This window comes from Oratosquilla oratoria, chromosome 20, assembly GCF_046742065.1.
Source record: "Oratosquilla oratoria isolate Oo_2021 chromosome 20, ASM4674206v1, whole genome shotgun sequence".
Taxonomy (NCBI): Eukaryota; Metazoa; Arthropoda; class Malacostraca; order Stomatopoda; family Squillidae; genus Oratosquilla; species Oratosquilla oratoria.
Genome location: NC_134796.1, coordinates 1,087,041 through 1,107,047, shown reverse-complemented (window position 1 = coordinate 1,107,047; position 20,007 = coordinate 1,087,041). Strand labels below are relative to the sequence as shown.

Genomic DNA, 20,007 nt, shown 5'->3' with positions numbered 1-20,007 from the left:
GTGGTGGAAGAGAATTATTCTAAAACCTGGCACTTCTTACTGTCTTATTGTCTATGTTTTCGGGAGTTTACAAGTAGCTGTTTCACTGCAATTCTTCAACTCGTTCGATATTAGCACATGAGGTGCTTGTATAGAAGATTTAGTATTTCTATTTAGGTTCACTCGTTTCCATTACAATTTCATTGTCACATGTGGTCGCCCGCGCTTTGCACCTTATCTTGTGATATTTGTCACATTTCCACTGACTTATCTTCTCCCTGTTTATCTTTTAAGAGAAGTAGCTATCACCAATCAGCTTCTTTAATTTTCAGGTTCTATAAACTGAAGAGGCATGGTGGGCAAACCGGAGAATTTTTTTGTATACTAAATACTTTACATTTCTAACGGCAGTAAGAAAAGACAATATCACTATTTGGCAACTCAAGCTAATTCAGTGATTTTGTGCTTCGGCAGATTCATACTTGATTCGTGGTTAACTATAAAAAAAGTGGACTTACTACCACGGTCTTAACTATTTACCTCAACCATCTACTTTGCAATCCAAGTTAATTCAGTGATTTACTGCTTTGGCGTTGTTATAAAGATTTACCATGATTTTTTCGATGAAATGTATATATCGATAAGTTGAGCGTGTCGATGAATTGTCGGTGATTCGTTTTTTGGTCCAACGAAGAACGAAATGACAAGTAAGACACCAAATTGCTCCTAACGCTATCCGATTTTTGGTCCAACGAAGAAGGAAAAGGATAAGACACCAAATTTCAACCCGCATAGCGCTCACGTCACTTTGCTCGTGCGCGCGCACGAAACCCAAAGAGTCCAATCAGAAACCCTCACTGCGTGAAGGAACTAATCACTAATGAATGGATAAAGGAACTTAGTCAATAACCACACTATTTTCTCTATGAATAGGCATGCTGCGTTTCGTTCGGGAGTATTATCTTACTATATGTATTTATTCCTGTTCCCGCCAAGCTATTTTATTCAGCTGAGAGACTATCCCCCGTTCACTTCCAAAAGGTCAACTACTTTGCTAATCGAGGCAGATAATTTTCTTCAATAATAGGATCGTGTTAGTTGGCGATATGCGTCCATTACTAGATATCTTGGGTCGCCAAACAAATTCAGACTCGCAATTTTTGCCCGAGTTCGACTAGCAAGACTTCGGCGATGTCGACATCGCCCAGTGGCTTAGGACGGGACCAAGTTTTTCTATTTATAGATTTGGACTCGAATTAGAATCTTAGTGACATGGGAATCTTAATGACAAGATTAATGTATTTGAATATTCCAAGTCGAATATATGAAACAGCCAGAGATAAGGAGCCTTTTGTGGGCAATGATCGTGAGGGGCGGGCAGACGCTTTGTCGCAACCGACATAAATCCGAATGAAATCTGCTGAAAACCAGAGAAACCGGCTTATATAAACCCATAAAGTATGTCTAAATCCTGAAATAACCTACTGCCTCAATGTAAATTATATTCAGCTTTCCAGAAATATAATCTTTTTATGCATAACTGCCTTGGTTTTTGAAATATTGACTAGTTTCGTGATACCCACGACATCTCACAAAACCCACTATCTTAAAAAACCCTCAATATTGAAAAGGGTTACATTATAAAATGTTAAGATGCATTTCAACCTAACCTAACAAATAGAAAGCTTCATGATCATAAGCTTTGCAAGCAATACTGGTAAAATGTTACCAAACTGGCAATTATTTCACACAAAAAAAATTCATCAGATTAGTATATCTGCTTTTATCATTAAAAAAGAACATGCCAAAAACACGTGCACGGAAAGCTTCAGCAAGATATGACAACATCAAGAGAACGGTTTCGCTGGGTTTCGCCGGTTTCGGTCGGCTTCGATAAAACGTAAGGTTAGTCAAAAATGTGGATTATAAAAAAGTCATGCTTTATATGTATTTGTTATCATACACACATTCTTAACATGAAAAAGAAGACTTAAACATGTTCATTCATACGTCCAACACACAATTCAAACAATATATAGATTTACAACTTTGTATTGTACACTTAGTTCAACTCGAGCTTGTAACGTGACGAACGTGTAATGACCATCCGTACAACTTCCCATTTTATTTCATTTGTTTATCTACCCATTCTCTTTTTATTTTCATTATCATTATTATCATTATGATTATAATTATTTATTTCTTCATTTAGTATCACAGCCGCGTTGTAAACGATGCATTTTCGTATGCGTAAGTTTCCTTCTGGACTGACACGACTTCTCTGGAGCGTAGTTCCTCCGTCCTGGACTTCTCGTCTTCCCCATACTTCGATATTTTCTGGTCCTGAGGATGAGTTGCCCTACGGCCTGGGATGGCCCACTGCATCCACGGGTGGATGAGGGACTTGTCCGGAGGGACGTCTGTCTTACATCCTGTGTGGGGAACGGAGATGGATTGCATTGGATGAAAGAAATAAAAGCACGCCAAAAGAAAATTTGTCCCAGAACAAAGCTGAATACACAACACTGGGTAAATAAGTAGATAATTAAACAAGCTTTAATGAACAGATGAATATACGAGTAAATAATTAAATGGAAAAAATAAGTATATGAAATAGATAAATGAATTAAAGATTGATAGATACATGAATAGATGGATCATGAATAAATCAGTAAACGTATAAATAAATTGATGAATACATGAGTAAACAAGTACGTGAATAACTGAATGATTAGATTAGTAAATAGGTAAATAAAGGACTGAATATATAAATGAATAAATCATCAATACAAAATAAAACACTGACAAACAAATGAAACTGTTTCTCATTAACTGACGATTGCCTTTCGTAAATAAATCATGACAAATTAATCTATTACTGTTATTGTTATTATTACTATATCATTTTTGCATTAGCTGACAATTGCCTTTCATAAATAAAGGAAATTATGACAAATTAATCTATCATTGTTATTGTTTTCATTACTATATCATTTCTACTCTCCCTATTTGTCTATATCTTAGCTCACTGAATCACAAAAACACGTATCTTACGTCTGAACAAGTACAAGAAAAATATGCATCCTACTGTGTGATTATTTCATTTCCATGAATTGCAGACAAACCGACTACAAAAAGGAATAAATGTGTTTTGTCGACCATTTTCTTACCTATTACAATGGAACCGTGGGATCAAAAGTTCGTATACTTATTTTTACCGGCTCGATACAATAAAATATTTCTATTTCACTCAAGCATCAGGTATCACTTTGATACGTTTGTGATATGATGTTATTCGTTAACCTTTTATGGTTTGCTTGTTCATGTGAACACTGGGTCGTATCCCTATAAATTTTCAAGATTTGACAAGCGAGACTGGAGGTTGAGAATGTAATAGCAAAAGGTAATGAAGCTTCCAGGAAGGAAATATGCTCTTGAATAACGTAATAGGAAACCACGGTGGCCCAATGAATAGAAGACGCAATTGTAGTAAGAGGAGACGACACCCCAATTCAGGGGAAAGGTGTGGCCCTATAGGGAGGGTCCTCAGGACGTACTTAGCAGCAGACTTGCGATACATCCTACGGTGGTGGCGACCACGAAGCCCAAAGGACAGTACAGGGTGTAAGACATCGCCAGGAACTTCCAGGGGTACTCGATATCCTCAGCCCTGCGAAGGAATGATAGAAAATATACGTGTACGAATATATACATGCATGTATAGGCATACACGTGGGTATATGTAGTTATGTGTGTATATATCAGTATATACGTGTATACAAGTATCACATATTGTGTTTCATTTTCCTTGAATGTGTTTAGTATCCAATAGGAATCTTTAGGAGGCAGGGAGCAAAGAAATAAAGGAAATTGCTGAAAGGGACAAAAATATGGACATGAATAAGTTTCCTTCCTTACTTCCTTTGTCACACGATGGGTGAGGCCTTGTGTGAGAAATAATTTCCATTTCGACAAACCATGTTATGCCAAACTGTATTTTGTCAATCTATGTGCGGACAAATTCTCATCTCACCAACGTAACCTAACCTAACCTAATGTAACCCAACGTATCCCAATCCAACCCAACCTCACCTAACTCAACCAAAACTAAACCAACCTAATCCCTACCCGAAGTTAACCATAACTAACCTAACCCAACCCCCTTACAACTTGACACTACTAAACCCAAGGAACCTGGGCGAAATGGAATTTGGCGAAATGCAACCTGGCGGGGAGATGGTGAGTGACCTACGTGATGACGGGCTTGGGCTCCGGGATGGTGAGGTTGGCCGGACAGCCCTCGACGCTTGTCGGGAGGAGTACTGGCTTCACGTTCAAGGTCATGGCGCCGAAGGTGACGAAGAGGGAGACGGCGTGCCCCGACATGAGGCCCAGCGCTGCGCCCTAAGGAGGAGGAACAGAATGAAGTCTTGGTTTCATTTGGTTTAATGTCACCCCACCCTGCACAGTGTGTATGTATGTATATATGTATGTATATGTATGTATATGTATGTAGGTATGTATGTATGTATGTAATGTATGAATGCTAATAAGAACACGGGTACGTGTGTTCACTTATGCAAAGTATACCACTTGGAAAAAGAAACTAACGAAGCAGAGCGCTTTCGTATATTACATCTTCAGTGCAAAAAAAGTATGTATGTATGTATGTATGTATGTGTGTATGTATGTATGTATGTATGTATGTATGTATGTATGTACGGATATATGTATGTATGTGTATATATGCATGTATGTATGTATGTATATATGTGTGTACGGATGTATATATGCATGCATGTATGTATGCATGTATGTATGTGTACATATATATATATGTGTGTATGTATGTGTGTATGTACGTATGTATGTATGTATGTATATATACATACAGGTGTGGTTGGGAGTATTTAGATGTAACAGAAGGGAGGGACAGTATTAGTTAGAAATAGTTAATCAGCGTTCATTCTTGAGTGGAGACCAGTCTCCAGCCATAAATGAATAATGCGAAGGATATCACTAAGTCTATAAAATGTTGCCTGATTAGATTGCACTCAGATTGCACCTTACTGATATATATATATATATATATATATATATATATATATATATATATATATATATATATATATATATATATATTTTTTTTTTTTTTTTTTTTTTTTTTTTTTTTTTTTAGAACTCGGGTCGTCTTGAACCACCAGCGAGTACTTAGATCATGAAAATATACGGTTCATTCAATCTAAAACAAAAATTAAATTATCTAAATTGTTTGATGACAATAACAGGTATCAATGTCTCCAGAGCCCCGACGATCGATATATTTCATGTTGAACACATGTTTGGATATATGTATCTATACACATTTGCATTAACAACAGCACTAAACTTTATTAACATATGTTTATACATATGTTTGTGTGCGCGCGCGTGTGTACGTGCGTGTGTATGTATATGATTCACCATTGCCTTGGATGACATATTGAACTCATGGGCGATCTACAAGTAATGTTATCAAATGATTAATGAACATTGCATGGCTTCAAAAGTTTTGCTAATTTGACATTAAGGTATTTCATTCGGGCGATAACTTACCCTTCCGTTGACGAATGGAATAAATAACGCCATGACAAAGAGGGCCAGAAGTGGCCCTGCCACAGCTCCATTCACAGCGTAACTGGCTTGTAGAACGCCACCCAGCCGGCCCGCCGAGAAAGACAGCCCCATGCATAGCATCCCGAAGAAAATGGCTGGTACAAATAAAAAAGGAAAATAAAAGTTCATCTCTATTCATTCTCATCGACGTGCACACTATTGGCCACGTTTTATCAACATGAAAATATTTGTCGACAACTCAACAAAATGCTTGCAATTGAAAGCAAACCAATGAGAAGTTATGACGTCATGTCGATACATTTTTGTTTACCTATGCTCTTGCTCGTCCAGGCCTGACCGTCCGGGGAAAGCTTAGCAAATCTTTCCATCCTTGAAAATACGTCTTCCCACAGCACAGCAGCTAAACTGTTTAGTCCAGAGGAGAGAGTGCTGAGGAGGAAACACGACAAAATAAATGTCCTGAGCAGGAATGGCAAAATAAATGTACTACACGATAGATGAAGGTTGTTGTGCTTGTGTAGGTACATTAACAAAGTGTCGATCTACAAACCAAAACGATATGACTAAATCAGTGCTACAGCACTTCAGTTATATTGCAATGATATTACCTGATAAATTTGCAAAGAATTTTCTGTGTCACCGGCTGAAAGTAATGAAAGTACGAGGTATAAGTCGCCGGTTGCTAGCTATTCTTGTGTTTCAAAGAGGAGGGTTTGCAGATGAAGTTAATAAAGAGAGATTCTATCTAGGCTCAGTCCGAGGATCGAGTTAATGCCTTGAAAACTGATGACCAAAATTCCACCATACACGCTCAGTTTTGACAGACAACCCGCCTGAAGAAACCGGTTTGATCTGGTTTCCTCAGTCCATTTTGAACAGAGGACATTATCTGCAAAATTGCAACATAGAAAACGATTGTTTTTGTACGGATGACTTTAAGCTTTGAATTTACCTGAGCGCCCCGGAGAAAAGGCAGGCTACAAAAAGTCCGGCGAAGCCAGGGAGGTTCCCCAAGCGATCCACCACGAAGTAGGGAAGGATTTGGTCCTTCTTGGTGATGTATCCTGCCGCCAGGGGGTCACAATCCTTGTAAACTGCTAAGAGGACCACTCCTGCAGGTGTCAAAAAAGAACGACATTACGTCATAAGGATCCAGTGGTTCGTATGCGTAGATAGAAAATGAAACTAATAATAATGATAATGATAATGTTAGGAAGATTGCCCTCACTCCTACCTTCCTCACTTCTTCTACTGGCCCGTCCTACGACCTTGCAGACCCGCTTGCGCCCACCCGGCTGCATCGGGTAAACCAAAAATTCTATGAGGCCTATGGGCAGGACAAAACCTCCTTGGGAAACTCACGTGCAGTACCAGCATTGGCCCCAGAGATGACTCACTTGCACCTCGGCTAGCCACGTGATGATGAACAATGGATTCGTTGAGGAACGCACATCCCATACTGGTGACTCATCAGCAGGAGAACGTTTTGCGTCCGACTTCCCAGGCATCGACTTTGCCCTTGCGCCAATTAAGGGTACTGTTCATGACCTGCCCGTGTATGTAAAGACTGGATAGAACGCCGAAGATTCAAATCACCTCGGAGCATCACACAGCGAGCCTGGCTCGCGGCCTCCGTTGCTGTCCCACCCACCCCCCACCCCCTTCCCCGCTACCAGACTGTCTTGGGACACAACTTGAAACGCACAGTCGTCACCTCCCTCGCCGTTTCCCCCTTTTCTCGCCCTTAGAGCGAGTCATATCATAACATTGGCGCCCAAACTCATTGCTAAATAAAACCAACACACTCTCCATCAGTTTGCTTTCAACCAGCCTAACAGATAACAATGATGATGATGATGATGATGATGATGATGATGATGATGATGATGATGATGATGATGATGATGATGATGATGATGATGATGATGATGATGATGATGATGATGATGATGATGATGATGATGATGATGATGATGATGATGATTAACAGGAAGCTAGGACGGTGTCCTTTGCAGAGGACTTTGTAGCGTGGCATTCAATGAACCATGCCATTGGTCCAACTCGATCGTGCCAAGGTCCAAGCCGCCGTTAACTCGTCTTTCGTCGCAAGTAGCGACGTTCTAAAAATGATATAGATAATAATGATAATGATAATAATGATAGTAATAATAACGATGATGATGATGATAATAATAATAATAATAATAATAATAATGATAATAATAATAATAATAATAACAACAATAACAATAATAATAATAATAATAACAATAAAGATAATAATGATAATAGTGATGATGATGATGATTGTGATGATATTTATAGTAATACCGACCCTGTATTCAATTTCCCAGGTATAATATTATAGAAAAAAATATAAAATAGTTGTTCTTGTTGTCGTTTTCTAAACTGGCCGATAGTAATTTGGTGAGATGTGATTTGGCGAAATGGGAAGTTAGCAAAATGGTATTTGGTGAAATGGTTATGATTCTCTTTGATCATGTGTTCGAAGGATATAAGGAAATTCCTTTTCCTGCCTCCTTACCTGCGATCATAGCCAGCGAGACGAGGAGAACATGCAGGGGTGCATTAAGAAACAGCGCTCTGCAAAAGGAAAACAGATTCAAATGTAAAATAAAACGCATTTGATAAAGATAAAACGCAATAGATAAAATAAAATAAATCAAAGGCAAGCAAGACGAAGAGTGAATGTAAGGGTACATTAAGAAACGGTGGTAATTGTTATTGGGAATCGTAGTGTTTACCTTAGTTCGGCAAACTTTCCCTCAAAGCGTTACTTTCTTTGATTCAGGAGCCTTTCCTGAAACCTCGAACCACGCCTATCGTAACTTTAAATAAGATACGATTAAACTCCCCTCCTTTTTAGTTTGTTTATTAAATCTATGTAACAATTTTGCTTTAATAAATATGGAATTACTTTGAAAAATTACTTGAGGTAGAAATTAACCCGTGGCCTTCTGAGCTCTTTTCGAATTCGTATGAGTCCTTTGGAACACGACGCGTACTAACGTCGGAACAGTCGTCAGATTACCCTGATCTCAGGACGAAGAAGGAACTCTTTTTTGGAAACCTAACCAACAGCGGCGGCGCCAGGAATTTTTAGTTGGGGAGGCTAAGGGGGGGCTGAGCAAATTTTTTGGGGGGGCTAATAGTAATATGATAATACACATATATTATCCTCATTTCAGAAGGGAAGGGGGTTAATGGTTGGGCTAGCACTGATGGCTGACAAATCTTTAGCCCTGGCAATTAAAAATTCCACTTAATAAAATTATTTCAATGAGTGTTTTAAATTTTCAATTTGCTCATTTCAGTTGGGGGGGGGCTAATGGGGGGGCTGGCCACTTTTTTGGGGGGCTAAAGCCCCCCCAAGCCCTCTCCTGGCGCCGCCACTGCTAGCCAAGGGATCACGGCTTTGGCTCAGAAAGCCTTCAAGTTCAACTTGATTCAAACTCACCAATGTTTGAGAACCCAACCCGGTAGAAAACTGTGACCGGTAAGTTCTCAAACTTTCCATGTATTAATTAAACTGCAATTTCCATAAAACAGCGCTATGCAAAAGGAAAACATTAAAATGTTAAATTAAGCGCATTTGATGAAGATAACACACCTTAGATCAAATAAAACAAGTCAATGTGAACGCAATAAATATGATAGGGTAAATCAAAGTAGACACAAGAAATTAAACATTTTAAAAAAAAAGACAAGATTTGCATCGTAAATAACGCGCATTTGATCAAAATAACAAATCAATGGAAACACAATAAGTATATTAAGGTAAATCAAAGTGGACATAATAAATAAAGGTTAATCAACGTAAAAACAATAGATATAACAAGTAAAAACAATATAGGTAATAAGATAAATTGCAATAATGAATAAATGTAGAGTACTAAAAATTAAATTAAGCGCAAAAGATCTAATAAGAAAAATAAATAGAATAGATAAGTGAATAATCAGAATAATACAAAATGTTTACCTAAATAGATAAAATTTAGAAAAAATGAAACTTATTAGAACAGGACAAAGTGATTCAGAATCGAATTAGATGGAATTAAGTAGAATATAATAAAGGTTGCGAAAGAGAGACATATAGTCATAGAGGTTAAAAAAAGAGATGAAAAAGAGAGATTTAAAGAGGAATAGTAGTCGAATGCAAGAAAATTAAATGTTATTTTTCATTTTTCTATTTCTCCAATTATAAAAGGATGATTCGTAACTATGACCCATAACCAAAAGTCCCTGCATGATTGACTGCAAAAGATATGCAATACCCAATGTGTTTTTCTACCAATTCATCTATTCTCCGCAAAACGACTAATGATAGTATTTCGTGTCTTTGAAAACGTGACAAAATTGAGAAAAAGAATTTGCCAGCCGCTCTGATCCAACCTCCAACTGAGAGTAACCACTCTTCGGTCCTAAAATAAGCGCCCATGGTCCTTATTTTAGGACCGAAGAGTACTTGCACCTAAAAGTATTTACAAGCTACCATGAGTATACTCACATGTACGCATGCTTAATGCTCTTCATGCTGTTGTACCTCTGTACCATTGTTTGGTGACAACCGTAGCTGGTCAGTTTCATGAAGATACCAGACAGGAGAATGTTGGGAACTGTATGTCTCTCATAGAAAGAAAAGTTCCAGCTGGAGGGAAAGAAACATAGAGGAGTAAGCGTGAGGGATCTAAAATGTAATTAACCCAACCATACAGTATTTTTAAACTTTCCTTTTTCGTAATTTGTGTAATCTTTTTTTGGAATGAGTGTTGCAATGGGGTTGAAGTGGGTTTTAGGGTCACACAAACCAAATGATAGTTGTCAGATTGTTTTTGTCACCAATTGCCAGTTGACGAGTTCGTCAAATTCTCACCAAGGCGTTAGATGTGCAAGAATAGAATTCTTTCCCAAAAGATCCCCTTCCCGACCTACAACACTAGCCTAGCCTAGCTTAGCCCAAGCCTAACCCAATCTTAACCTAACCCTAACATAACCTGACCCTAAACTAACCAACGGATTTTTTTCTAAGACGATCGCTGTCCATATTACTGGACTATTCGTTGCATGACTTTGAGTTTCCACTATTCTAAATTCTTCTGTTTATACAGTGACCTATGTCGCAGTAGTTTTGCAGTCGAATGCACTCACTTGAAGTAGTCGTATCCTGTGCGGCCTTTTTCCACGACCACGTCCAAGACGGTCTGAGGGTTGCCAACTTCGATGATCCCCATAATGATGATGGCCATTAGCCCCGCCATCAGGACCAGCATCTGGAGGACGTCAGTCCAAACGACAGCTCGCATTCCACCCTGGCCGAGGAGGAAGAAGTAAGTCAACGAAATTTTCCCTTCGAAGCAAATAAACAAACAAACAAACAAACAAACAAATAAATAGATAAATAAATAAATGAATGAATGAATAAATAAATAAATAAGAAATAAATAAGTAAGTAAATAGATATATGAATAAGTAAATGAATAAATAGATAAATGAATAAATAAATAGATACATAAATAAATAAATAAATAGATCAATGAATAAATAAATAAATAAATATATAAATAGATAAATAAATGAATGAATAAATAAATAAATGAATAAATAAATAAATAGTAAATGAATAAATAAACAAATAAATAAATAAATTATAAAACTAAATAAGAAAAAGTAAACTTACAAGGGCGGTATAGATAGTGCCGATCACGCCCACCAGGACGATGGACGCCCACACTGGGAAGCCCAAGACGGAGGAGAGTGCCAGGGCGGGTGCGTACGTCACAACGGAGAGGTACAAGATAATCTGAATGACGAAAGTTCCTCCGCCCAAGAGTCGGACAACCCTCGAGGCGTAACGAAGTTCCAGATACTTTCGAATTAAAATGATAAAGAAAGAAAGAAATAAGCTGAATAATATTAAACTAATAAATGAATACGTAAATAAGACAATAATGGTAGGTGAATAATAATTGATTGGTAAATAAGTAAAAAAGAAACAAACAAATAAGTGACTAAGTAGAAATATAGTAAAGAAAAATCATGACATCTTACAACGTACAGGATCATGCAAATACACTTGCGTCCATTTTTGTGTAAAGTCTATGTTGATGAAGGTGGGAACACAAGGGAATCAAATCTATATTAACCAATAAATCACATGAAAATTACTTTATTTTTTCTTTATTTTTAAAAGTGATCCAAAGCACTTAGATAACTATCGTGAGGATTTGGAGTTGACTGTACCTCTCGACCAACGCAGGTCAACAAGACGTGTACACTTTAAACCCACTATCGGAGAAATGATATCAAAAGTTTTAAACCCACTATCAGAGAAAGGATACCAAAAGTACAGGAAAAATGTATATTTCGACTACTATCTGTAGCCCTCTTCAGCAGAATTACAGCTGAAGAGGACTACAGAAATACTGCTAAAGAGGACTGCAGAAATACTTCTATAGAGGAATACAGATAGTAGTCGAAATATACAGTTTTCCTGTACTTCTGATATTATTTCTCCGTTAGTGATTTTAAAGTGTACATTTGCAAATGTGTTATAATATTACAGTTTCCCATCAACAAGACATGTTGGTTCCCAGCGCTTACTTCATACACTGAGACGACTCTCAACTTGTAGAAGAGTGGGAGAAAGGTGACGGCGACCACAGGGTAGCCGATGAGTGCCCCAAGGCCAGTCCAGAGCATGAGCCCGTGGTAGTAAGACTCAGCAGGTCCCCCTGATAATTCCCAACGAAAAATAGAAACATATCAGATTTAATGTAGTCAAATCAGATTTGAAATAAAATTATTGTATCTAAATAAGATGGAAAATAGATTTGTTTCTATTCAAATCAGGTTGAAAATAAATCTGTTGTACTTAAATTTGAGAAAAAAAATATTCGAATTAGATTTAACTGTATTCAAATCAAGTTTAACACAGAATTTTTGTTTTCAAATTAGAATTGAAACATATTTATTGTATTCAAATCAGATTTAATTGGTTTAAGTCAGATTTCAAACAAGAATAGCCACTGCCGTCACTTTAGTCGATATAAGCCACGCTCACATAATTTTCTAACCAATGATAACCATGAGATTGGTCAGGGAAGGAAGATACAGGTTTTGTTCCGCCTAAGACTGCTGCAGTGATTACAATTCATTATATGCAGTAAAACCCCACAATTTATGTGTATCTTCCGCAGGCAAGAAATAATTAAGGAAATTTTTATATTTTTCTCACAATCAAAGAAGATATGTTTATTTCTATGTTGGACAGTTTTTTTATGTAGTGCTGCAGAATAATATGGACAAGATCCATTTAGCGAGGTTAGCCAGACAACAGGAACGACATGACGTAGCTCACCTTGCCTCCTGATCTTCACTCTCCAAGTCGAGCCTTGACATGGGCGTAGCCCATTCATAGGCAACTCTTACAGCTAGAAGGGCCCTTTTTTTAAAGTTTAATGAAAATTTAATGCTCTCGGAGCCTCACTAACAAAGAAAATTGTCTCATGAACCGAAAAATATAGGACTGCAATAGTGTGGGAATATGTATTAAAACAACTCTAATTTCTAACTATAGTTATATTGCTCAATTCACTTATACTCCCAAAACGAAGGTGAATAGAAATATATATATATATGCAATTTTGACTAGAATATTTTACGAATCCACAGTATATAACGTCTTCTTTTTTAAATTGTTATTTTGTAAAAAGCTTCTGGAGTTAAACAAGTAACTTGAGAGAGATGCAGGTTGGCCTAGCAGTAATCTGACCCTGAGCTAGGCTACACATCATTTTTGTTTGTTCACAATGATGGAAGAAAATTAATTCAATAGAAGAGATGAAATTGTTGTAATTGAATGCCAAAGCACGTGTGCAAGATGAAGACCAAGCCAAGGTCAGGTGCCGAAGCCGAAAACAAAATTAATGAACAAAGTGCTACATGACGTCATTAAGTCGTCCGAGCTCTGGATGCGGTAACGAATATGATTTCATTTTTCAGATGAAATAATGATGTCCTTACAGTGTATAAATTACCGAATAAGACTTTTGCAGAAAAAAATAAAGTGAAAAATGGTAAAGGCATGCATAAATATACTAACATGTCCTCGTATTAGCACAACATTTTACAATTCAATTCATCCACTCAAATCTTGAATATCTTGGCACAAAAGCAGAGAGAAATCGTTAGGCTCGAGAACTAGAAATTGTAAAAGTTTCATATATATAAACAGTGTGATGAAATTGAGAGATAAAAACAAAAATTTATCCACTGAGGGAGGACGGAAAATGAGCGTCAGAATGATCAAACTAATCCGCAAGAATTTTTGTAGGGCGGACAAAATTAAATATATTACACACGTATAATTAATGGTATAGGGTCATATCTAGATACAAACTTCAAACTGACCGCATAGGCAAATATTTGCATTATCTACATGAGTTATATTTTGACTTTCATCAATCACACACTGATATACTATAATTAAAAAAAAAAAACGAAATTATACGTGACGACCTGGAAAGCTCCAAACAAACCCTAGATTTATAGAAGAGGGCAACTGCCCTTCCTTGACAACCTATGTGTCGATAATTTGCTCATTGGTGAAGGTCAAGAAAAAGTATGAAATGATATAGAAACCCGATGGCACTCACCGAGGACAAGGATGGCAGAGATATAAGTGGCAAGCATGGACATGGCGACGGGGAAACAGGTGAGGTTGTAGCTGCCCATTAGGAACTCTGCGTTGGTTTTGTTTCTTGCCTTGAAGGCATGGTAGAGCCCCAGAAAGAGCGAGAGGAAGAGAACCCCGCCGAAGACTATGTAATCTCCTGTCGTGAAGGTTTTGATCGAAGGTTCTTGCCCCTCTGAAGGGTCCAAGTCGGCCATGTTGCCGATGTCGTCAGGGGACTTTGTTGTTCTAATATCTTAATGGAAGATACTTCGCGTCTGAAAAATAAAAAGATGATATAAATATAACTTCTTTTGTTGCCGTGATGAGGGATGTCGTGGAGATTGATAAAATCACCTGGCAGCAGATAGAATAAAATTGGAAGCGACACCATTGTCGAGCGGGTTGAAATAGATAGTATTTTCCTTTACTGGGAATCACTAAAATTCGGAATTTTTCAAAATTCGTAAAGACAAGTTCCGCATTCTAACACAGATTAAAAAAAGAAAAATAATGCGTTCAAATTTGTTTCAAATATTTGAGAAAATCAAATTTCAGATAGATGGCACCAAGGTGTACCAATTGTGAATAAAATCGCCTGGCGGCAAGTGAAACAAAATTAAATCATTATCTTCAGTGCCAATTCTTCATCACCGATTCCCAAAATGAATTAAACAATTTGTCGATACCTAGAATAGAATATCCAATGTTGGTGACTTTGTCCTCTTACCTATCGGAATTGAGCCTGGGACAATCCACGCACCAATGCGGACAATTAAACCAGTTCCATGATAAATAAGCAATATATATATATATATACTCATATATATACATGTATATATATATATGTGTGTGTGTGTGTGTGTGTATGTGTGTGTGTGTGTGTGTGTGTGTGTGTGTGTGTGTGTGTGTGTGTGTGTGTGTGTGTGTGTGTGTGTGTGTGTGTGTGTGTGTGTGTGTGTGTGTGTGTGTGTGTGTGTGTGTGTGTGTGTGTGTGTGTGTGTGTGTGTGTGTGTGTGTGTGTAATTTTCATGGAGGTCAGTTTTGGTTGTCCTCAGTAATACTACGAGGTGAGATCGCACCCAACACTCCACAACCACACCGGAGTTTGGTCGACAAAATTGCAGAAAAATTGTAACAGATACAAAACAACTACAAAAAAAAGGTGCTGTAAAGTTAAACAACGTTACAGAAAACCTGCAGTAAAGTTGCACCAAAGTTGCAGCAAAACAGCAACAATGATACAGAAAAACTAAACAAAAGTGCATAAAATATGCAACAAAGTTGTAGGAAATACGCAACAATATTGTAGGAAATATACAACAAAGTTATAGGAAAAATACGACAAAGTTGTAGGAAACGTGCGACAAAGTTGTAGGAAACATGCAACTAAGTTATAGGAAATATGCAACCAAGTTGTAGGAAATGTGCAGCAATGTTGTAGGTAACATGCAACAACATTTTAGGAAATATACAACAAAGTTGTAGGAAAAATGCAACAAAGTTGTAGGAAACGTGCAGCCAAGTTGCAGGAAATGTGCAGCAATGTTGTAGGAAATGTGCAACAATGTTGTAGAAAATGTGCAACAATGTTGTAGGAAATGTGCAACAGTGTTGTAGAAAATGTGCAACAATGTTGTAGGAAATGTGCAACAATGTTGTAGGAAATGTGCAACAACAGAGTGTAGTCCACTTTTTTTTTGGGGGGGGGGGCAGGGGGGAAGTTCCACAAACACAGAACGACGACTCGTAAAGATGCCAACGTGCCGTCCGCGATCTTTAGAGCGAAAGAAAGACTTGCCGACATTGGAATATAGACTTTACGTGCACATTCATAGGAGTTCACATTTGTTTATAAGCAGTCCATGTTTCACAGGACTGGAATGTAGGTCTGCTCACAAATCCAACTTGTTTATATAGACACAAAGAAGTTTTTTCTGCATCCCACCTATATATGGACCAAAAGGTCGTCTGTGTTTATATTTTATCATTGCATGTCATTATAAGCCTTCAGTATGGTGTTCCAATTAAATAAGAGGAGTTCATTTGCATGAAAAGAGTCTTTCCTGCAATTATGTATATACACATACAAGAATATATGCATTCAAGTATACATGAATAAAAAAAATTGCATATCTTGTCGAAATTGATATACGCAGAACTGGATCTCCCTCTCTCTCTCTCTCTCTCTCTATATATATATATATATATATATATATATATATATATATATATATATATATATATATATATATATTTTTTTTTTTTTTTTTTTTTTTTTTGTGGATCACGTGTTGTTTTTAGTGATCTTTCTGCATATATATATATATATATATATATATATATATATATATATATATATGTACGTAACAATGTTTTGTTTAGGTGCTTATCTATGCGAATTTTGAAGCTTCGAACAGTATTACAGATGACAATGTGGTTGGACTTCATAAAAAAAATTACATTATATCGTGTAATATGTGCATTTTGAAATATGCATATATGCATATTGTCTAAAAAATAAGTTATTATCTAAAATGTATATGATATTAATATGAGTATTTGTATATATTTCTTCAAGAAGCGACCCTTTGGCTTGTGAGCGTCTATTGTTTCACAACTGACTACGACGACATAACGCACCGACACAAGCACGACACTATAATACAATAAATAACAATTATTGATGTGCGTTACAGAATTAACATTATTGCAAAAAATAACTTCTGATCAAGAGTTATGTTTCCCCAATATCAAGCATATACAACAATAAGATTATGTAATAATCATTCTGAAATAAAAATCATACCGGCAGTGTAGTCAGTTTGTAAAATCTTTGCGAAGTTGGTTATGCTCACAATGTTGTGTAATATTAAAAGACATCGCCATATTACCTTTGAATTGAGACATGAAATACAGCAGATCTAAAAAATGAGCTACGTATTTACTTAATTGTGGCATGCAGGAAAGTAGTCAAGCTCGTGTGTCCTATATTTTACATCATATTTGTTTCTATGCTGGAGTTAGAGACTGGAGAGGTCAGGTCAAATATAGTAAACACACATATAGAGGTCCTTCCTGACCTGCTACCAGTTCGAAAATAGTACGAAAAAAATACGAATGTCTTACCGAACGTTCATACTACACCGAACTTCGAAAGAGAATATCAAACCACTATTTTGAAGCTATTTTCCCCACACTTTTTCTAAATGTACCGGACCGTTATTTTGTACCGGGAGACGAGGAACCGAAATCAAAACTTCTGCATCGAATAGACCTTGTTCGAAACCGGAACTGCTAACCCACTTAGAAGAAGGAAAAGGATCACAAACCACCTCCTTTCATGAAGTTATTAGAATGAGGACAAATTCCCTGAGATCCAAAGATTTCCCTAAAGGAGAGGAAAAACCTTATTTGACTACGCTGCTTTACTGCTCTGCTCCGAAAAGCGAATTTTCTGTGCTCATTTTGAACCCTGGTTTTAACCTCGTCCGAACGGAGTCCGGGTTCCAGGTATTGATTTTGTTTTGGTCAAGTTTAAGGAAAAGTGAATGATAATCCATAGGTGTCATCTTTTTATCAATTCATTTTATTGATTTTTATATATTTATTTATTTATCTATACGCTCATTTATTTGTTATCTATTTATCTATTCATTCATTTATTTATCAATCTATTCATCTATCTATTTATTCATGTTATAACTGAGTCAAAGCCATGGTGAATATCAGTGATAACGATTAAGGCATTTTTTGGCGTTATAACTTCCTCAAAAATTGTCCGATTTCCTTTAACCCGAGACCAAAAGTAATATTTACATTACTCGTATTTCTCTATTATAATTGCATATATCTCAATGGTGACAATTTTACAGTTTGACCGTGAGGTACACTGAAATGTTAAACTCAAAAATCAGATTTTTAGAGAATCTCAATACAAAAAGATTGTAACAAAAATATTCACATATTCACATGACATACACACCTACACATACACACACACACACACACACACACACACACACACACACACACACATACACACACACATACACACACACACGCAAACACACACACACTTAGGCACACACACACACACACACACGCAAACACACACACACTCAGGCACACACACACACACACACACACTCAGGCACACACACACACACACACACACACACACACACACACACACACACACACACACACACACACACACACACACACACACACACACACACACACACACACACACACACAAGTTACTGGAGAAGAATTACAAATTTGGAATTTTGCTTCAGCAATTCTCCAAAAATAATAATCGTGTTCTAAGCAGGAAATTGAAACATCAAACTATGAAATTAACAAGGCAGTCACCGCTGTAGACTTTAACCAAACATACAATCAAATCCGGAAATCGGGAGCTTTGATCAATGGATTTCATGATTACAAGTCCAACATGTACATATATGTTTATATATATATATATATGTATATATATATAAATATATATATATGTATATATATATAAATATATGTATATATATATATATATATATATATATATTTATATATATATATATGAATGTAGGAAAAAATTGCACCGGAAAATAGCGCAAGAAAAAACTACACAGGAAAAAATTGTATTGGAAAATATGGCACATTTTTCAGCATAGGAAAAAATGGCACAGAAATATTTGCATGTTATGGCATGATTTTCAGTAATTATAGGTATCAATTGGGTTTCGAATGTTTCGCTGTCATGAAACTACACAAACAATCGGAACCCTTGTTTCGAACATTTCGTCAATTTTTTTTCCTACATTCACCATATTGACTGGGCCGGTTCCAAAGTATTAGTCAAATCTAAAAATTTCTTTGAGAGGAATGTCATCGAATCATGTTTAATTTCTTGCACTTATATAAAAAATGTAAACATGAGTTGTGGACATTTCGATTGTGACAAAATATCAACAGTTTTAGTTATGAGACAATTCCCCCACACTAATACAGGAGGAGGCTAGAGACGCGAGGGGAAATCAGGTTAGGTCCCCTTCCATATAACCTTCCCTGCTGTGAAGTGTGTTTATAAGCTGTTCTTTTTCTATACCTATGCACAGTTTCTCTGAAGAAGTATTATACGAAAGATCTTACCGTCTACGCTTACGATCGCAAGTCTTCTTGGCACAGGTTTGAGGTATCAGATAAGTTGACTCTAGTGGGCTCTTTGGGACACTGCTACATACTGCATAACTTCCGCCATGGAGATTATCAAAAGCAATAAAGGAGATCATAAACTGCGTTACAGTGGATACACGTATACCAAGCAGTGATCAAGAGCTAACACGATTCGGTGAGGGTGTGTCAAGCGAATACTATCATGTAAAGGTTTATTAATAACCTCTCTTGAAAATGAAAATACTTGTAATGGAACACAATCACGATGGTGACGGAAGTGCTATTAAAGCAGCAACGTGTATATCTAAAATGAAAAAATGAGCAAAAAGCACTCGAGATAAACCTGGTCAAATATACGCCCAAACTGCCTTGATCATGGAAACAGAAGCTCAGGCTCATTTTGTATCTACCAAGAACATGGTAAAAGATTAATTCGACATCACCAACGCGCCAGTCAACCTCGTGACCCTGCTTCATTATAGGAACTTGTTACCTCAGGTGAATGGGTGTCAACTGGTGGACCAGGACCACAACCATTCTTG

General features: G+C 36.9%; 1 protein-coding gene across 1 annotated transcript in view; it reads right to left on the bottom strand.

The window, feature by feature from the left end:
- Positions 1-1,908: 1,908 nt before the first annotated feature.
- Positions 1,909-20,007, bottom strand: part of LOC143036039 (sodium-coupled monocarboxylate transporter 1-like) — a 27,081-nt gene continuing 8,982 nt past the window's right edge. Inside the window, exons 2-13 of the mRNA XM_076203295.1 lie at positions 14,271-14,565; positions 12,217-12,347; positions 11,294-11,482; positions 10,765-10,925; positions 10,124-10,264; positions 8,141-8,199; positions 6,548-6,707; positions 5,906-6,024; positions 5,575-5,729; positions 4,232-4,383; positions 3,537-3,649; positions 1,909-2,411 (exon numbers count right to left, since the gene is read on the bottom strand). Coding sequence (XP_076059410.1) covers positions 2,194-2,411; positions 3,537-3,649; positions 4,232-4,383; positions 5,575-5,729; positions 5,906-6,024; positions 6,548-6,707; positions 8,141-8,199; positions 10,124-10,264; positions 10,765-10,925; positions 11,294-11,482; positions 12,217-12,347; positions 14,271-14,505 — 1,833 coding nt within the window. The 5' untranslated portion in view covers positions 14,506-14,565 and the 3' untranslated portion in view covers positions 1,909-2,193. The remainder of the gene's footprint in view (positions 2,412-3,536; positions 3,650-4,231; positions 4,384-5,574; positions 5,730-5,905; positions 6,025-6,547; positions 6,708-8,140; positions 8,200-10,123; positions 10,265-10,764; positions 10,926-11,293; positions 11,483-12,216; positions 12,348-14,270; positions 14,566-20,007) is intronic.